The sequence below is a fragment of the Platalea leucorodia genome, assembly GCF_965183815.1.
Source record: "Platalea leucorodia genome assembly, chromosome: 1".
NCBI lineage: Eukaryota > Metazoa > Chordata > Aves > Pelecaniformes > Threskiornithidae > Platalea > Platalea leucorodia.
The window spans coordinates 28379138-28399896 of NC_138823.1; the positions used below are offsets into that span (position 1 = coordinate 28379138).

Sequence of the window (20759 nt, forward strand, 5' to 3'; positions counted from 1 at the left end):
GCTTGATCCTAACTTAATGTTGAGACTGGGAACATGCCTTGTTTCTTGATCTTTTCCACCTGTGCCCCACCCAGGACCCATGTTTTGTGAACTAATGGGAATGTGCCAATCTCCCTGCTTCAGGTGACCAGTTCTTGAAGGAATGCTGCAAAGCATACCTGCCCTGCTATTCAGATGCAAGAGAAATAACTTAAGGTCCCACAAAGTCTGTGACAATGTTGGACACTGAACATGGTTATCTTCAATTTCAGTCCAGTACTTCAACCACATGACAAATCTTCCTATAATAAAAGTCATACACACCCACAGATGCAGGAGACTTGTGGGAACTTATTTTATTGACAGCCTCCAGAGGATACACTACTAAATACTGCATAGAAATACTTGATCGTACCACAGCTCACAAACCATACCTTTTTTTTTTTCTGAAACATTTTTTTTTCCAAGTGTCAAAGCCTGATCTGCAACTGTGTCCCATATGAAGAGAAACTGTAAGTATTTGCAAAGGACAATGAGCAAAGAACAGTATATATGGGCCTAGCTTCTCAATTAAATCACTTTTTGGGGAAAAGACATGATATCATGTCAGAATTTGATTTTGACAGTAAACCTACCAAAACCCAAGATGCTATAAAAAAGCTTTACATTACGTTCAAGAGACACCTTGAAGACTGCTATGATAATAAAACAAAGCAAACGTGTTTATCAGTGGCACAGATGCTACTCGATCCCCCCTGGGACCATCGCTCAGGAGAAAGCTGGCACTGATATAGTCCACCCTTTCAGCAGAACATATATCAGCTTGCTTCAGCTTTGTATTAAGGCAATCAAATGATTTCAAAGTCAGATGCTGGCATATGTAAGTATGGCCTGAAGTGTGGGTAAAGTGACAAGACTGCTGTCAGCACTTGAAGGAATACATCCTTGAACTGCTTTGAGATTCCCGACTCTTAAATCACTGTACCAATTTCAAAGCACATACAGCTCTGTCCACGCTTGTATGTGTGCACAGTCTGAAGCTCTGGTTAAACAATTAAAAAGGCATGGATTTCAGGCTGTAAAGGCCAGAGCCTGTGTGGTGGGTTGACCCCAGCTGGACACCAGGTGCCCACCAAAGCTGCTCTATCGCCCGCCTCCTCAGCTGGACAGGGGAGAGACAATACAGAAAAAGGCTCGTGGGCTGGGATAAGGACAGAGAGAGATCATTCACTAAGTACTGTCACGGGCAAAACAGACTCAAATTGGGGAAATTAAATCAAACCAGAGTAGAATAATGAGAAATAAAAACTAAATTTTAAAATACCTTCCCCCTACCCCTCCCTTCTTCCCAGGCTTAACTTTACTCCTGATTTCTCTGCCTCCTCCCCCCAAGCAGCGCAGGGGGACGGGGAATGGGGGTTGTGGTCAGTTCATCACAGGCTGTTTCTGCCGCTCCTTCCTCCTCAGGGGAGGACTCCTCACACCCTTCCCCTGCTCCAGCGTGGGGTCCCTCCCACGGGAGAAAGTCCTCCATGAACTTCTCCATCGTGAGTCCTTCCCATGGGCTGCAGTTCTTCACGAACACCATGGATCCTTCCCACAGGGTTCAGTCCTTCAGGAACAGACTGCTCCAGCATGGGTCCCCCACAGGGTCACAAGTCCTGCCAGCAAACCTGCTCCAGCCTGGGCTCCTCTCTCCAGGGGTCCACAGGTCCTGCCAGGAGCCTGCTCCAGCGCAGGCTTCCCATGAGGTCACAGCCTCCTTTGGGCATCCACCTGCTCTGGTGTGGGGCCCTCCATAGGCTGCAGGTGGATATCTGCTCCACTGTTAACCTCCATGGGCTGCAGGGGGACAGCCTGCCTCACCATGGTCTTCATCACAGGCTGCAGGGGAATCTCTGCTCCAGCACCTGGAGCACCTCCTCCCTCTCCTTCTTCACTGACCATGGTGTCTGCAGGGTTGTTCCTCTCACATATTCTCACTCCTCTCTTCCAACTGCTGGTGGTGTTGTGCACTCCCCTCCACCCCCCGCTTCTTAAATCTCTTATCCCAGAGGTGCTACCACAATCACTGATGGGCTCAGCCTTGACCAGCGGCGGGTCTGTCTTGGAGCCGGCTGGCACTGGCTCTGTCAGACACAGGGGAAGCTTCTTGCAGCTTCTCACAGAAGCCACCCCTGTAGCCCCCTGCTACAAAAACCTTGCCAGGCAAACCCAATACAGCCTGTTAATTTCTTTGAAGAATTCCATCCATTGTTTGAAGCAGGAGGGATAAACAAATGGCAACCCCCTAATCTGGAAAATTTAATACTAAAAGAGAGACAGCAATAAACACTGTTTGTTTGTTTTGGTTTATTTGTTTTGGTTTTTTTTTTTTTTTTTTAATCCCCTGCTTATTTGGGATGGATAAACTGACTAGATTCAGAGGTAGTGCCATATTAAGGCTTCTTTAGTACCAGTCTCTGAACGGGAATGAAACCTAGGGTTTTCTGTAGATCTCATCCAATGAGGTTTCAGTGCTTTCAGTCCTGATTTACTGATGTCCTTTACTAGTCTTAAGTAAACCATTTTTTATGGAGACTCCCCTAGTCACACATTAATAGCAAATGATTTTTAGTTTCTCATTTTCAAGAACATTAACTTAATCATGACAAAGAGCAAGCTCCTTAGAAAGGCACTGCTAGTCTTTAAATGCCATTTTTAAAGTTCAGCATAAGACAATTAACAGACTGAAAATGTCAGCAAAAGATGAGACCAAGATGGTTATATATTTCAAGATTTTATAAGTAACCACAGGAGTTACATCCTATCTCAGTGTATGTAGTCCTGCTGATAACCTGAAACTTTGTTATTCACAAGTTTAGGACTTAGTACTGAAGTGTGAAGATTAGGACTTAATTTCTTAGTTTTTCCTCAGCTTTAACAATTATATTCAGTTATGATAGTCCTGAAATGCTATTGGAATTACAATATTAAGAGACAGGTATCTGAGAAAAAAAATAAATCCTCTGAAATATTAAAAAAAAAAGCAATTGTAGACTACGGCATGGCTATGTAATACATCATCTAAACAAAAAATAAAAATTTCAGTGAACAACTGTTGTTCACTACTGGTAACAGATTAGACTGTAGATGGGAAATATACACATGCTATATTCAAAAGATGACAATTTCAAAATGTTTTGTTGAAATCAGCATACAAAAGATTTTGAAGGCTATTTCTCAATTGGTTATTTCTAAATATTCATGAAAAAGTAGTGGTTCATTTCCAAAAATCTCCACCATACAGTTACGTACTTTAAGACCCTTTCGTTTTCCTAATCATTGCTTCCATCATATCCCACTGCTCTTTGGAAACCTAATAAAAGAAAAGAGCGTTTTATTGGAATTCCATATAATAATTACACATCTAAGTATTTGTCTGAATGTGAAATAGCAAGCAAGGAATTTAATACCTTCCTCAAATCATTGAATTCTCCTGCCATAGAAACATATTCTCCACCGTCCATTCTAATAACCTAGAAAAAGCATAAGAAGTGTATTTAATAATAGTGAGTTTTATGTAGCATTCCCTTGTTATGAACTGTGAAAGTAATTTTTATTGATTTGGATCAGAAAAACCCATGTTCAAAATAACTTAATTCAATCATTTTTAAAAGCCCTTTTTAAAGGTACTAACCACCATGCATTACAATTAGAAGTGTAATAATGCTTGCAAAGAATTTCAAAGTAACAGGTTTTGTTTCATTTCTGAAACCAGGGCTTTAACAAATGTCAGCAAAACTCAGACCATCATCAAGTTAATTGTATAAACAAGATAAACTAAAACTTACTGCTCCATTAACCCAGCTTGCATAGTCACTGCAGAAATAGGCAGCAAGATTTGCAATTTCTTCTACAGTTCCCAGACGGCCACAAGGAATCCTCTCATAAAATTTCTTCTCAAACGTGCCTGTTGGGTCAAGGCGGCTAAAAGCACCCTGAGAATTAAGAGAAACATTGGGGGAGGGGGGGCAGTTATAACTGTATCAGAAATTAAAATCCAACAGAGATTTGACTCCACATAAACAATATGGAAGTTAACATTTGTGAGTAAACTGTCTACACCATCTTTATCAGTAGGATGAAAAAGAAGTAGGGAACAGAAAACAGAATTTATCCCTGTTGCACTGATATGCATCTACTGAGGGTGATAAGCTGGAATTTAACATGTTCGGGATAGTCACTCACTATTTATCTATGAGAAACAGAAGAGGTTAATAATCTTTGTTTCTCAAACACCCTTGATAAACATTTGAGGAAATAAGCAAGACTCAAAATTGCTGCACTGACACAGGAGAGGAACAAAGAGAGAAGATGAGCAGGAAAGTGACAGAAAAATGATACATGACACAGAGTACCTAAACCTGAAAAAGAGAAAGAAAAAATCAAGTTCGGTTAAATCGCACCAATGGCCAGAACTCAACTAAGTCACCGGAAATTTTAGCATTTGAATAGCTTAGAATAGCATGGGAAACAGAAGAGATTTTCTGTTCTTCCTGGCTCCTCCACAAGGAAACAACCTCCTCAGGCAAAATCAGAAATGTATTAGTAATGTTTACGTTAAGTTACTGAAGTTACGAGAGTTAAAGCACACTGTAATTTAGGTAATCATGGGTGTACTCGTGCCATTTAAGTCTTATTGCCATGTTTTTAAATGCCAGTTTATAAGCTTAATGGTATTGTGCTTGTATGCTTTTTCCTTTTCCTATCATGACTTACATGGTTTTTAAAGGCATGGATGTAGCCCCTAAGGCAGAAAGCCTCAATTTTGCAACATGCTGTTTTAAGTAAAGCTGGTCTGCCTTTTTATGCTTTCAGAGAAGTTTTAACTTGGAACCAGTATGACAACTATGTTCTTTATTAAGAACACACAGTATCTCAAGTGGGATATACGCTATTAGTTTAAATTAGAAACATTAACAGGAGATAGCCATATTGACATTCAAAGTAGATAACTTGCCAAAAATTATGAAAATCTATAAATCAAAGTGATCTTGCCACGTGATATAGTGGATGCCAAAAGTTTATATGGATTAAAAAAGGAACAGGACAAACTAATGGAAGAAAAAAAATCCATCAAGATGATTACAACATGAAGACATATCAACTGTATCAAACTCCGTGGGCCATAGACTGCCAGAGGCTGGAGATGTAAAGAAGAAATGTCATTAAATGTTTTTCTTCTACTCTTGCCTAAAAATCCACCAGATACAAGGCCTGGAGGACTTCTGGCCTGATCCTGTAATGTTGTCTCAACATTCTTGTAACCCTGCTGATAGTGCCACTTATCCTTCTTTACAGTCAAAAAAGGTAAAACGCAGTTGGCCAGTGTAGCATCTAATACTGACAAAAGGCAAAAAGGGGGGAAAAAAAAAAAAAAGAAAGAAAGAAAAAAGAAGCAACCCTGCACCCCTACGCCCAGAACAACAGCAAAACCAACTGTGAAATATTTTACAGGTAGTAGTAATACAATTATTAGCTGTTACTGCTCATAACTGTAATATTTTGATTCAATGTGAAACAGATCTTCCTCTCTCCTCCTGCAGGACTGCTTTCTTTTTTCCTCCTGTTCCAGCTGGTCTGGATCACTTCCTTCAAACACTCCAGTCCTCCTTTTCACTCATATCGAAGCTTCGCATTTCCTTCCTGACTTAGTTTTTCTCTTTCTAGTTTTGTGATTTTCAACAAAACTACTGAGATTCTGTTCTCATATACCTACAAGATTCTGAAATTTTTGAATTGATGAGATGTTTTGTTTAAAAATTAGGAGTTCAGGCAGAAATAGGCACTTTTACTCCAACAAGTGTAAGAATCCACTTGACAAACTATGTACGTACACAGTTGATAAGAATCAACATAAAATATTTTGATATATCATTTCTTTGAAACACTAAAAAAAAGGTTTCATTTATATTAGTGTAGTAGAAGGGGCAGTGGCAGGTTTCAGAAGCTTAAGAAATTCTATTTTACCAAAGAATTATTGAGAAGTAGTGTGTTCAATATTCCAGCACAGTCCTGACTACCAAGGAAATCATACTTGAATTTAACAGTTACAGAAAAGGTTAGAGTATCTTTCATACTTGAATTTAACACTTACAGAAAAGGGTAGACTATCTTGAAGTTAAGCCTGCAATACAAAGCATATTCAAGGCTGTGTTTCACTTCATGCTATGTACCTTTGTTTTTATTGGACCTGGTTGAATCACATTGAATCTCATGCCATATCTACCCCATTCAGCCGCAAGAGACCTAAAAATTCATTAACAGAACGCATCAATATTTTAAACACAATATTTTAATATTGCTATTCAGAAAAAAAAATACAACTGAATCAAATGTGTAAATACTAGAATTATCTTGAAACAGGCATTTTTACTTAAGGGTTTTTTTTGTTCTTATCAAAAACATTTTGGAGAAGGAAAAAAAAAAATCACATTCACAAACAGAGGAATATTGATTTAATAGATGCATCATAGATAAAACAACATTAAGGAGCAATTCTTTCTCCCTTGCAAATCATACAGATGATTTTGGCACCTAAACTCCTCGACAAACAACTGTGAGGCCACCACCTTCCTCTGGTAATTTAGACTATCCCACAAGTACACATTTCTAACGTTTTTCAAAACAGCTCTCAGATGTTTTGAAATAACACAAAACAGAGGTTACATTCTAAAATGAGACCAGCAGAATAATTTTGCTTTATGGCAACATTTTCTCTGCATAAGCGGTACTTCAGATAGATCATCTATTACAGTGAATGAATTAGCTGGGTCATAAAGTCTCTGAAAAGTACACACTACTACTTCATTTGCTATGAAGGACTGCCCTACAGTTAATAATGATAAAAATCCCTTTGTTTGCCGAGTAACATGGATATGTCACATGATACTGTTCTGAATTAAGTATAACTGCAGACCTTAATTTAAAATAATGATAGAAAACACATTTCTTTATGAAACTAGATAGGTGAAGCAACAGTATACTCCACCCAAATACAAGCACATCTTTTCCTGAGACAAAAGAAAGTGGAAAGCACTATAGACCACGAACAGTTCCCCTAATTACTGTCTTTAAGTGCTGGTTCACCTATGACAACGCAAGAGAATCTGATTATTGAAACTCTGTAATTGAAACTTTAGAACTTGCTATTGCCAAAAGAAGTAGTTCCACTTGTCCTTATCTCATCCTTGTGATAAAAATCACCACATTACTAGCAGTTAATACTTCCTTCTTTAAGAAGCTGACAGGATACTATTTTCTTGCTAGGATACTGGAGGCTGGAAGGTTCTCTTATAATACAATGCAATAGGAGGACTATACCAACTCGCTTCATTTTTATAGACCAATTACCCTATCTCAAGGATGTGAAAAGCAGAACACACATTTTGCTATATTACTCACTTGCTCATTGCTTCTACACCAGCTTTGGCAGAGGCACTCGGCAACACAAATCCTGAACCACTCTCTGCATAAATTGTTGTAATAGCCAGGAATGCTGCTCCTGGAAGTTGCAAAAACATTTAAAACAAAACAAAACAAAACACACCAAACAAACAAAAAATGCATGAAGATCAAACTCTGAACTTAAGGTAAAAAGCAACCTCAGTGGTACAGAAGTTTGCAGCTCAAGTGTAAGGGATGCCATTTCACTCTGAGTTGTCAAAAGGTATTTTAAAAAATCTAGTCTAGGAAGCTTGGCTTTCAAGCCTTTTCATTTCAGTTCCCTCTTTTCCACAAATGTTAAGAGTTGCTCCATGTAAGCGTACATAGCTATTGATTAGGCTCCAAAGGTCTAAACCCTCAGACTTCTACTGATAATGAATTTACATGTGCCAATCAGTCTACCTGGAGCGAAGGCCTAAGATCTTACAGTGTCTTTTTAGAAGCTGCCCTAGCCTAGTAGTCACTAACCAGTTAATTTGCCCTAATTTCATCAGTTCCCGGCTGGAGGGGCAGGGGGGAATCAAACCAAAACCAACAGCATTAATAATTAGGTTTGGTATAATCTTAAAATGACAGTTTAGGACTTGAGTGAAAGTTCATGCAGGGGGGGGGAAAAAAAAAAAAAAGTTTTTTTAAGAAATTTTCAGAGCTTTTTCTGCAGTAGAGCTTATGACAAAGTTAACCTGCAAACTTTTTCCCCATTATTATCACAACAAACTGTATTATAAAAAGACCACTTTTTTTAATATGTTATATTTTACAACAGATTTCGCAAAAACATTATGGAAAATAATGGAAACTGCAAATGTTCATTTAATCTTTCTTTTATAGAAGCCTGCAAATTCTAATTGTCTGATCCATGACTAGCATGAACTTACTGTAACTGGGAAATAGAGGACAAGGGATGACAGTTCACTACTTACGCCACAGTAACTAAAATAACTGTTCTACTTACTGTATTTAAAAAAAAATTAATTAGAATAGCTACCCAAGGGATATTTCTAAAACAATATACGTTACTGATAGAATGTATGTGACGATGAAGTAGAGATTCAGTTAAAAAATTACAGTAATGTTACACAAGAGAAACTAAAGAGAACCATAAACAAGCACTGATAGAAATGCCCGCAGATATCCAGAAAACATGGACCCTATTTATACAGAAGTAGTCTACAGTGAGAGACTTCGGAAAGAAAAATCAACAGAAGCAAAAAAACACAGAGCAACTTTGAAGTTATCTAGAGTCGACTGCTAATTATACATTTTGCAAAACTAAACAATAGGATTTTTAAAATACAGGTTAAATAGAGGTGAGTTGGGCGAGCCTAACACAGAAGCAGGAATAACTGATAAATTTACAGCTCTGAAGTTTAAAGTACGCTCCAGTTCATACACAATTTTTATTTCTAAATTCTATATTCATAAAATGGACAATATCTAACCAGTTAGCTCCTCTCATTTTATAAAACTTCAGTGCATAAATAAATAACGCACTAGCAGATTACAAATCCCTTTTAAATACCAGCGCAAACTTAAGAGTCTAAAAGCAGAGCACTTTTATTATTTACTAAATTAGGTTTGATGTAGGTCACGCTGCAGACCTAAAGGATGTGCCGGTGTTCTAGTAACGGTCAGATGTATAGTATCCTCACAGACTGTTCTAAAATATTTGCATTGGGTAGCATCTACATTACTTCAGAAACTAAGGTCTCTGCTCAAACTTAAAAAAACAAGCAAGTAAAAAGAAAATGAAGGTGGAGAATGAGAGGACAAACAGGTACACTTGATTTACTTACAAAAACATGTCTTAAAGAAAGCGTTAAATAAAAAGTCTTACATACAGACGGCATCCCCTAGAAAGAAGCCATGCATATAATAGCAAAAGAAATTCACGTTTTGGAAGCTTAGAAGTGAAAGGAAGAGAGACAACATGAAGGTGAATGACTTCTAGATTTTGCCGAATTTGAAGGGGGAAGCAAGGAAAGTAGTTTTTCATTCAACAGCAGCAGAGACAAAGGCATTTTAAAGCCATATTTCACATTACTATAGAGAGTCACTGCATGCAACTGGACAACCATAAAGCAAACTATTACAATAGTTTGCTATAGTGATATAGTAAGTCAGAGCTGGGGATGGGTTTTTAATGTGGGGATATTAGCACTAGAATGGTGGAAATTATTTTTTCATGTGTTGCTAAAATATATGTGGGACATACCTTGTCAACTGACCAAAACTGTTACAGACTTACTGAAACAACATTAACTTTATATTGTTATCATTAAATAGTATGAACCCACCGAGTACTTTTTGGAGAGGAGTTTTGAAGAAATTCAACTAATTCAGAAGTTAGAGAAATACAGTGCAAATACAAAAAGGATTATTTCAACACAGTGGCTGTACCTAGAAAACAGGATTCAGAAGTGAGGGCATCACAATAATATACCTCACTGCTTTTAAATGCTATTTGAGATTATATCATTCTGATCAAAAAATAAGCTCAATGTTTTTGAATTCATAACTACAATATAATGTAAAATGAAAGCAATTCTTTGTATATAATCTATGATATAAAATAGAATGGCACACATTATCTTTCCCTTAAAGACAATAATCTGGTTAAGTAAATCTTTGGTTAAATAGTATATCAAAGAACTATCACATTTTTAAGGTAAAGCCAAAATATTGGATTAAACTCCGAGTTAGTCTAGAACTAAGAATTATACCTGGGAAAATAAAATCTAATACTGATTTCAACTTTTAATTTCTTTTTCAAATTATCTCAAAGGTTCTCTAGTGCTATTAGTCAAATACCACAGCTGTGAATTTTATTTATTTAAGCGTAGGAGGAAAATTCAAAGTGACATCCTGACTTGCTGTTCATTTAAATAAATGCCACGTGTTCGATTGCTCAATGAAACCAACATAGATATAGAAGACTCAAAAGAAAGAACAGTGCATGTTTTAAACAAAGCCTTATTTTTTAAATTTTAAAAACGTTTTACAACTAGTACAAACTCTGTAATGAGATTTTCATATTCAACCTCTGGGTCCAATTTTAAAGGCAGATTCTACAATGAAGTTATTGCTAGCCAGTTCAACTGTGTGCTATTCAAGTACAGCTTTACTCAAAATGAAATTTCTTTCTAAAACAGATATTAAAAATTGTGTTTTGTTTCCAACTCTCAAAACTGGCTATAATAATAGTAAGGCAAGGAGGGCAAGTAATAATATTATGTCACTATGCTTAGCTATCATTTTAAGTTTAGGATACCTTTTTGCACTTTAATGAGCTCCTTTCCGATTTCTAGAGTTACAAATGCAGTACCATTAAGCACAATATCAGTTATTGTTTTCCATGCATTAGCAGAAAGTCGTTCAGAAGGGGAAATAAAGTTTCCAGCTGCATTGTTTATCACAACCTGAAACACATGAAGGAAAACCAAAGAGTTAACTAAAAATAACTCTTCCTGAGAGAAAAGCAAAGAATATACAAGGAACTTCTTAGTGTTTCCAGGTAGAAAAGTAAAAAATATCCTCATCAAATGGGGGGGAGCAGGCAGGGAAAACAGGGGGGGGAATAATCCATCAGAAATTTTAACATCTGCAGCATAGATACGTATCAGTAACAGAAAATGAGCTGTATTTCCAAACTGCTGTAGTTACTAGTCTAGTCCTAAAGAACTGTAAGCGTAGAGGGTGACTTAAGTCACTATTTTTCATACCGTCTCAAGTGCATCCTAACAGAAAAGTTTGTCCCCACCAAATTCCAAGGTTACATATCGTATTTAACATAATGGATGCATGGGAATAAAAGGAAAAGATGTTCAGGTGACCTGATGACTAAAGTCTGGATTAGCTGACTGTTGCCCAACAGGAAGTCTAATCAGTTGTGACAATGAGAATATTATGATTTAATGAACTGCAAGCAACTACTACAACACTTTTTTTGAATAGATGCATATCCACCACTTGTCACCTTTCTACAAACAATAATTAGGCAGAGGACACTTTCAATATACCATCTGCTTAGCCATTCAAGCTAGCAAGTCAGATATATTTTTTTAAGGGGACTAAGCATCACATAAGCAGTTTTTAAACTGAAACTTATGTGGCCAGATCTTGTGTATTTAATAATAATATAATGTGCTGAAGCAATAAAATGGTGTACTACTCATGAAATGGCACCTAGATTCCTGTAGGTTTGCACATAAAACAAAGTCTTTGTCCTGAAGAACAACGGGGCTAAATTAAGACATTAAAATTTTCAGTAAAAAAACAGAGCACAGCACATATTGCACAAATATAAAACAAATAAAATACAACAGCCCTAAACTATATGTATAGATGGTAAATACAATTTGAAGACCTCCCTACAGTTTGAAGAAAAAAAAAATCCAAACACCTCAAGATACTGAAGAGGTTACTTGAATCACTGAATAAATATAGCGAAGACACAATAATAAAACCAGTGAACTAAGGACCGTATGATACGATCTTTGAGGTAGGTAGATATATATGACTGCCAAAACAATGCATATGACAAAAGAACGATTGCTTTCTAATTGCAAGTAACGGTTCTGGGGATCGAAGGAACAAAACAAAGCTAGAAGGAATATGATACCACCATTAATGTCTATCTTTGAGATCTCCCCTCACATGCACAGTGGCAGTGATACCCAGGCTTTCAGTATTCATAACATACATGTCATGTCTGTCACTAAGAGAAAAACTAGACAAAAAGAACTGAATATTCAATTTACTCTGCAGTCTCTCTTAAACACACAAAATATGTGAAATTAAAGAGAAAGGACATGCTTGTAAAGAACAAGTCATGGGAAGTATTTATTCAGAAAATTACTGGTGTACTAAAAATGTAATATATAGGAAGAAATCTCCTCCCTCTCTGAACACACTTAAAACCTGGAGATCGTGATGTGCTTTGGCCAAAAACTGCAGTAGCTAGTAGTCAAAATAATATCCAGAGTATCTTTGTCTACAAATCAGGACAGTGAGCTGCCTTATTTTATAGCACTGTTATAGCATATAGCTATGAGAAATAGTTTCTCCACTTCTTACCACATTTAGTATTCAGTAGGTTCTCTTCCCTGTCTATAGCAAGCTTTTGGTGAATGCAAAGTGCCTACAATACACATAGGACAATTTTAAATCTCACTGATTATCGTTTACATCCTCATCACACTTTCTATCAGCTAGCAGAATCTGAGTTGTTTCTCCCACGATCAAATTGGAATTTGGTGCCTATCATTGTTCAGACCCCATCAGACCACCCGTCTCAAAGAAACAGTCTGATGTAAAGACCTCTGCGTTTTGTGCCAAACTATTAAAAACCATATGCTTAGCTTGACCGAAGATTTTTTTTCTTGATTTTATGAGAACTTAGTTTTCAAGTTGGAACCTTCTTAGTGTATTTTAATAAGCTAAGCAAGGACCAAAGAAGTAGTTTATGATTACTTCTACTTCTTGTGACACATTCTATTAATAAGCAACAGGTGTAATTTGGTACTAACACAGCTAAGTCACCGAGAATTCAAGAGGATTTAAGGGCAATATTCTGTTCACTTAATTAATTCAAAGAATCCCATCATAATTGTCCCACTGTTTACAAAGAAAATGTTAGTTCTTAGAGTAAGGACAACAACTTTTTGTCTATTTGGCCACTAAGCATTTTAAGAACCATAGGAATAGAGTAAACAGCCTAACTGTGAACTTTATTTTGAAGTACTGCCACTTTTTGTCTGGTATCTCTTTAGATTCCATTAACTTTCTATCATAGTCATTTTCTTCATACCTACTTTGCAGAGTATTTTCAGTAATGAAGACTGAAGTTCTTTCCTTTCACTAGAACACTTACATCAGGATGTCCTGCCACTTGGATTATTTCGGCAACAGCGTTCTTAACTGAAACTGGATCTCTCACATCACACTGGATGGCATGAACCTATATAATAATGAAAAGGCAGCTGTAAGACTTAAAATTGTATCACTCAAATTAAACATGCCCACAGAACCACATAAATGAACAAAAATCCTATAGCCATCTGAAGTATAATAACTGACATATTCACAATTCTGTAAAAATTTACCTTATTCCCTGTTTTAGAAGAAATTTCTTCTGCTGCTCCTTTCAAAACATCAAGCTTCCTAGAAATAAGTATACGTCACTAAATTTCAATTAAATGCAATTACAATTCAGGTTAATAAAATCTGATTATTTTTTCTGAGCAAATATGAGCTAAAACTTAAAACGTGTGTGCATATGTGCGTGTTGCTGATTTTCATGAAAATTGAGCTTTAACATAAAAACTATGTTTAGTCACTAACTTTCGGAAAGAAAACCTTAAATCTAAGTAATTTCTGGTTAGTGCTACTTCAAAGCAACTCAGAAGTGACTACAGTAAGAGACTATCTTAAGCTAATCAAACGTGATAAGCTAGAAAAAATATTTTCATTCTGAGTACATAATCATAACAAACAGTTTTAGCTACTACTCTACTAGTATTTTAGAAGGGACATGCATATTCAGATTTAAAACTAAATACCTAAACTACTGTTTGGACAAATGTCACAACACTTTTGCTTATTTTGATTAAAAATGAGATTGTTTTTCTAGTCTTTACTGTAGTGCTACTTCAGAGAACTGTAGAAAGATCATCTTCATTAAGGGAAAATCAGGGCTGTTTTTCAAGTCATAAGCATTAACAGGAATGGCTTTAATCCTTTATTACAATTCAATTCTGTATCAAGAACACCTGCAATAATACATTCAAAATGTTCAGTAATGGCTATTTCAATTTTTTGTTCTCTTTTAGGCTTTCGTTGAATTTATGTCTAATATTCTGGGTTGTTTATTTTGCTGCCGTATTTCATGGAAATGCATTTAGTTTATTTCTTCCTATTGCTGATTACACAATGAGACATTTGTAGATGGATTTGCAAGTTTCTGGTATTTACAACATGACATTATAATTTAAAAGTGTACTGAACTAGAGTAAATAGAATAAATGTATCCAGTTTATGGAGAAGAAAGCAAGATCCATTATGAAGAACAAAACAGATCCATTCAGCATTCAGTACTAAATGAAATCTCTAAAATGTCTTCATTAATATTTACCGGCTTGCTATAACACACTTGGCACCTAAACTGGACAAAGTTGTTGTCATCCCTTTGCCAATCCCAGTACCTCCACCAGTTATAAAGGCCACTTTCCCTTGAAAGGTATTTGGTGGCAACATCACTTTTTGAAGAGGTGGAAAGAATGCAGCCTGCGGTGCTTTGCTGTCTTGATGCAGCACATTTGGCCCACGGCTGAAAAACTAAAAGAAAAAAAAGAGGAAAGTTATTTTTTTCTCATTTCCGTATACAGGACTGTTATGCAAGATTGGATTTTCTTATGACAGTGGAAGTAACAACCATAACTGGCTTATTATAAACTGAATGTAAGAATGATTAGATTGTATTATACTAAAACACATGGACCTTCGCATAAATGCTAATACTAGACTAGGAAAGCGTCTGAGCTATTTTTAGACGTTCCAGTCCAACTAGAGAACTATTGAAAAAATATTTTAATAATGATTTTTGTTATTTTGCAAGTTAGTTATTCTGATGTCTGTTACTTTTACTAAAGTGTGTGGAAAACCATTACCAGCCAATTACAGACTACCAGCAGGATTTGGGTTTCAGATTCACAGATGAACTGTACTTTATGCATAAGGAGTTTAGCCTTAATAAATCCATGTGATTTTGAGATTACATGTGTATGTATTTACAAACTCAAAGGCTTCAATAGTAGCTTCAAGGCTTTGATCCTTTACTACTGTAGTCAACAAAACATTCTTGTTTACTGGAGAATGGGGCAGAATCCAACTCCATGAGACCTGTCCCAATTGTTACTGGAGCTGCTAAGCAAACCGATGCCATCTCCCAGACAAAATTGTGCAAGGTTTGGTTATCAGCATTATACTCTGTCCCAGCAGAAATACCATTTACAGCAAATTAGCCCTCGATGAACTGGTCCTTGCAAAAAGATGCACAGTTGGTACATGTTTAAAAACATACAGGAAAAGAGAAGAAAATTCAGTATTACATCTAGTGATCCATGTTAATAAGAAAATATCTCATTCTTGCAATGAAAATTTGTGATGTCACCAAGAAAGTCACAGCAAAAATAGCCAAGAGGATATTTCTAGCATCCTAAAATATTAAACTAACTCAAGCCCTAAAATAAATACTGAGTTAAATGCTTTGGGATAGCAGCATTACAGTAATAATTCAGAAATTCCCAAATTATTTAGAATACAAAAGTTACCTTCATCCGAAGCTGCAAACACTTCTAACTATGACAAAACTGGACTATTTTTATTTTTGACGTGCAAAAAATTAGAAGAATATAAGTTATATTTGTTTTCTCTACTACTAATTTGTACTTGAGCGTTTAATGTGTTTATTTGAATACAAAAAATTCTACCATCATTTTAGGAAAGAAGACTGAATGGTTACTCTTGTATGGTGGTGTTAATAAAAGACATGCAATTGTTCAACAGGTTGACATGAAGAAGAAAGGTTATTTTAAAATAGTAAAAATATTACAACTTACTGTTCTATTTACTCACTCACGTTTTCAACACTAAAATTAAGAGACAACATTTTTAGTGGTAGCTGAATAATCTGTGCATGCCACAGCTACAACGCCCAGGGATGGGAGTTTCACAGAGCTTAACGTTGGCCTGAGAAAGCGTGCACGTGAATCTTTCTGTGTAACATTTGCATATTAGTAACACGGGTGAAAACAGCGAATAATCACGGAATTACACTGCCAATTTAACGGAGCTCACGTTTCAAAGAAATGATGAAACAAAAACTAAGACTGAGGGAGCATTGTGGGCACTACGTAGAACAAAATTAAGAAAGTAAAGCTCAAACTAAAGCTAGAATTATCACAGTGCAGCCAGTCCTATAGCTATTGTATTAAAGATGTACTTTAGGGATCCTTTCTGGAACTTGGACTCTTCAGCTATGTGCAATGGCTTCTCACAAAGAAAAAAATAAAGCAAAGGTGGTTCTAAGGAACACAAGCAGACCAAACGGAAAATACAAAGAATGTCACAACATTTTTCTGAAATAACAAAATTCTACAGATCAGATCTGCCACCAAATGTCTGTAAAATATTTTTTTCTTTTTTTTTAATTCTCACAATGAAAATAAAACCTGCGTATTTTCACGGAGTACCAGAATGCTATTAAGCCTGCAGGGAAGGGGAGTGTGAAGATTCTCTTTCAGGTCTTTCTTAATAGTCCCCTACTCATATCATCTCTCTCCAGGTATGCAGGGAGAGAGAAGGACTCCCTCCGGAGAACTTCAGCTCATGGCGGAGACTGCAAATCAAGACGGCGTTTGTACTCCCTCCAGTATAAGGAGAGGTAAGCCCCACGCCGTACTGAGCCTCCCTGACCAGGTGCTCTGTTACTGACCGACACAGCCTGCTCCTCTTGCTCACCGCCACAGAAACCGGGCAAGCAGCTTTCCACCTGCTCGGGGGAGGAAGATGAAGGAGCAGGCCACAGCAGGCGCAGGTAGGAAGATTGCACTAAGACTAAAAAAAGTACTGTAATGCAAGCAGCCAGTAAAGTTGGTATCATTCAGCAATCTTCTTGTGGGACTGCTGCTGTCTCATTGCTAGCTTGCACAAGGGGCTTCCATGACAGGATTCACTCAATTTAATCATTCCACCATTTAAGGTCAAGGTTTTAAATTAAACCTCAGGTGTAAAGAGAGATATAAAGAAGCCAGGAAACAGCATTAAACCGCCCCACTCAAAACATGAACAAACCAAAAAACAACCCTCACCCAGGGGGTGGAAGTGGATCATGAAACCACTGCAGAAGGCCCTCTCGGAAGCACTGGTAAGAAGCGCTGTGCCCGGGCAGAACTCCCTAGCAAGGGTCTCCAGCACCACCCACATACATCAGCCGTGTCACCGCTTGCGCTCAAACCACTTCACCTAAATCGCCCTGAGTAACTTTGCTATCGGGATCAAAGGGCGACACGAATGCCTCCACAGCCGGCACCGGAACGGGAGAGGAACGGGAACTGCCCTGCGGTGGGGCAGGGGGCCACGGCCAGGGGAGCAGAGGCCGCACCCCTGCGAGGGCTCGGGGACGGCCCGTCCGCGGAGACCCGCCGTGCCCTCTGACGGGACGAGGGCGGCCGGGCAGCCCCGGGGGAGCGGGGGGGGACGTCGCGGAGCACCCCCGAGGCGCCGGCCGAGTGCCCTCGGCCGCACCACAGCAGGGAGCGCCTTACCCGCCCGGTGCCAGGGAAGCAAGCCGCGGCACCGCCACGGACACGGCGCCGCCACAGCCGCAGCGCCACCGCCATCTTTGCCTGCCGAGCGGTCGTCGATGGCGGGCGCCGGGCTGTGCGCCTGCTCCGGGGCCGGGGCCAGGGCCAGCGCCCGCCCCGGGGCGGGGGGCGGTGCGGCCGCCGGGCCTCCTCTCCCCGCCGTCCCGGGGCAGGCAGGGGTGCGCCGCCCCACTCCTGCTTGAGCCAGCGAAGTCGGGAGAGCAGCGAGGCCGCCGCCGCAGCCCAACATCGGAGCCCGCCAGCCTCAGGGGCTCCGGCCGCCCCCGCCCCAGAGGCGCCTGGCCCGGCCACGGCGCCCGAGTTCCAGCTGCGAGGGACAGATTGGGCTTGGTTCGGTTTAGATGCATCACTGGGTTCTTTTTTTTTATTGCAAATAATTTACTCAATGCTATTCGAAGGACACTAAATAACGTTTTTTGGTGGGATCTAAAACCAGGAATTGATGTGCCCTCTGTACCCTTCGCACGGCTCCTCACAAGCGGTCTTGCCAGTTCTTGGCATGCGTTTTTGGGGGAGTGGGGTTGTTCATTTAAGAAATATGAGAAAAGTGGTGGCACAGGAGTCTGCTAATTGGGATTCTCAAATGGGGCGGGTAACACACAGCCTGATTTGGGGTGATAGAGTAACGAGCACAGTCACAAATCACTGCCAGAAGATCACTTACCAGAAAGACCAAAATTCCTCATTTCAAATTCAGCACTTCACTGGGGTTCAGGAACAGCCTGAGCCGTCTGTGAACATTAAACCATGTTAATTTACAGGGGATGATATCGAGACAAAAAGACATTTGATTTATTTGTGTTGAGCATATAGACTGGCTGATTGGATAGGTAATGAGTGACTGATACCCGCCCTTTTGCATAGCTTGGGTAATAGGGCAGAGAAGCCTGCAGAGTTGTATCTGGCCATAAGGAATGTCAGAGTAAGGGGGTAGAGGGTAGCACAGTAGCTGTAAGAACCTACGGATTCGCAAAAACTGCAAATTTGGAGGATAAGAGACCACACTGACGAATCTACGCAGTTAAAAAACTTGGCATGAAAGACAAAAAACCTATTGGTGGGTCTATGCTATCAACATTTGAATTAAGAATTTAGGGCAACTGCACACACACTGCTATGGGAGTTCAGAGGCATCAAAATTAAAATTCTAAGGCGTAGTCATCAGCATCCTATATAAAAATGGTCAAACAGCTCAATGTTCAAATTTTAGAGAAAAATATTGTTGATGCTCTTGTTTGTTGGTACAGTAAGTTCTAGAACTCGTAAGATAATAATGGGTCCTGCATACCATCCGGCAGCCACTGAAGCAATAGTGCCACACCACTAAGCAGTATTTGCAACGTTATCATTAAAGCGATATGTCAAGTATCTGGAAGGTGTTAAAGAGTCACTGTAAGGTTTAGGTAGTAATATTTCATTCAAATCAGTTAATTCAAAACACACGGAGTCTCAAGATATGTAATCACTGAACAAAAAAAGGCAAAGTTGGAGAAAGGGAGTCTCTCTTGAATATAGTTTAAGAGATGATTTAAAATGAACAGATACTACAGAATTTAGAAAGCTTCACTGGAATGAAGCTAACAAGTAAGAGGAAACAAACTACAAAAGCAAACCTTTTGCACGTTGGAAGATAGAAGTGTGCCAAACAGCTACCTCTGAAAGAATCATTGTATTGTTGTGATAAAAGTGAACAAGAAGATATGACCAAACTAAATTTCAGAAAATGTTTTTCAGCAATGTTCATCAATGAGGTGCAATTGCTATACCAGATCTGTTATTTTTTGGTAATAAGAAGAAAGTGGTCTCCAAGACTAGGAAGCAGACTAATTTAAAAAACTGCAATAACACTTTCATGTCTCATGATCTAAAAATATAATTGAAGGCAGACTGCCTGCATTTTACAAGGAAAATAAATTGGCCTAATAGGCTAGTATTCCACTTTATGAAGTCCTACTTCAGTTTGGGTTATGCTTATTTACAAGTTTAGGAAAAGTTTAAGAATAGCTTAACTGAAATATTAAAGCATCCGATCTCCGGTTTAAAGTAAGTCAGGAGGTTTACAGTGTAGAAAATATCTGTTTTTTAAAAAATCTTGTAGGGTAACATGAGAAATTGTAAGACTGTATATCTCTAGGGGAAAAAGTAATTAAAAACTGTAACACCTAGAAAAGCATGATCTGAAGGCATCTAACCAGCACTAGTCTTCTGCAAAGACAATTATGTCTCAAAAATGTCTTACAGAAATGCCTAAGAGGTAATGAATATATTAGAGCTGGCAGGCATAATTTTGACTTTAAAGGGTTTGGCTAAGTGGCATAACTTGGGAAGTGATAGTGCCCCTGTACTTGGCCCTGGTGAGGCTGCACCTCGAGTACTGTGTTCAGTTTTGGGCCCCTCACTACAGGAAGGACATCGAGGTGCTGGATCGTGTCCAGAGAAGGGCAACGAAGCTGGTGAAGGGTCTGGAGCACAAGTCTTATGAGGAGTGGCTGAGGGAGCTGAGGTTGTTTAGTCTGGAGAAGAGGAGGCTGAGGGGAGACCTGATTGCTCTCTACAACTGCCTAAAAGGAGGTTGTAGCGAGGTGGTGGTTGGTCTCTTCTCCCTGGTAACAAGCGATAGGACGAGAAGAAACGGCCTCAAGCTGCGCCAGGGGAAGTTTAGGTTGGATATTAGGAAAAACTTCTTCCCCAAAAGGGCAGTCAGGCACTGGAACAGGCTGCCCAGGGAAGTGGTTGAGTCTCCATCCCTGGAGGTATTTAAAGAATGGATAGATGTGGTGCTTAGGGACATGGTTTAGTGGTGGACTTGGCAGTGATAGGTTAACGGTGGGACTCGATGATCTTAAGGGTCTTTTCCAACCTTAACGATTCTATGAACTCAAGAAGTCTAGAAGGTAAATGAATAGG

At 38.7% G+C, this 20759-nt stretch overlaps 1 protein-coding gene across 1 annotated transcript; it reads right to left on the reverse strand.

Annotated features, from left to right (window-relative positions):
* Positions 1–1358: 1358 nt before the first annotated feature.
* Positions 1359–17867, reverse strand: DECR1 (2,4-dienoyl-CoA reductase 1; the record flags this gene model as incomplete). The annotated part of the gene is made up of 10 exons (XM_082310483.1): positions 1359–3337; positions 3435–3497; positions 3813–3959; positions 6198–6270; positions 7426–7525; positions 10739–10886; positions 13340–13426; positions 13572–13629; positions 14600–14802; positions 17793–17867. The coding sequence occupies 10 exons, from the start codon at positions 17865–17867 to the stop codon at positions 3278–3280; spliced, it is 1014 nt and encodes a 337-aa protein (XP_082166609.1). The 3' UTR covers positions 1359–3277.
* Between the last annotated feature and the right edge of the window lie 2892 nt (positions 17868–20759).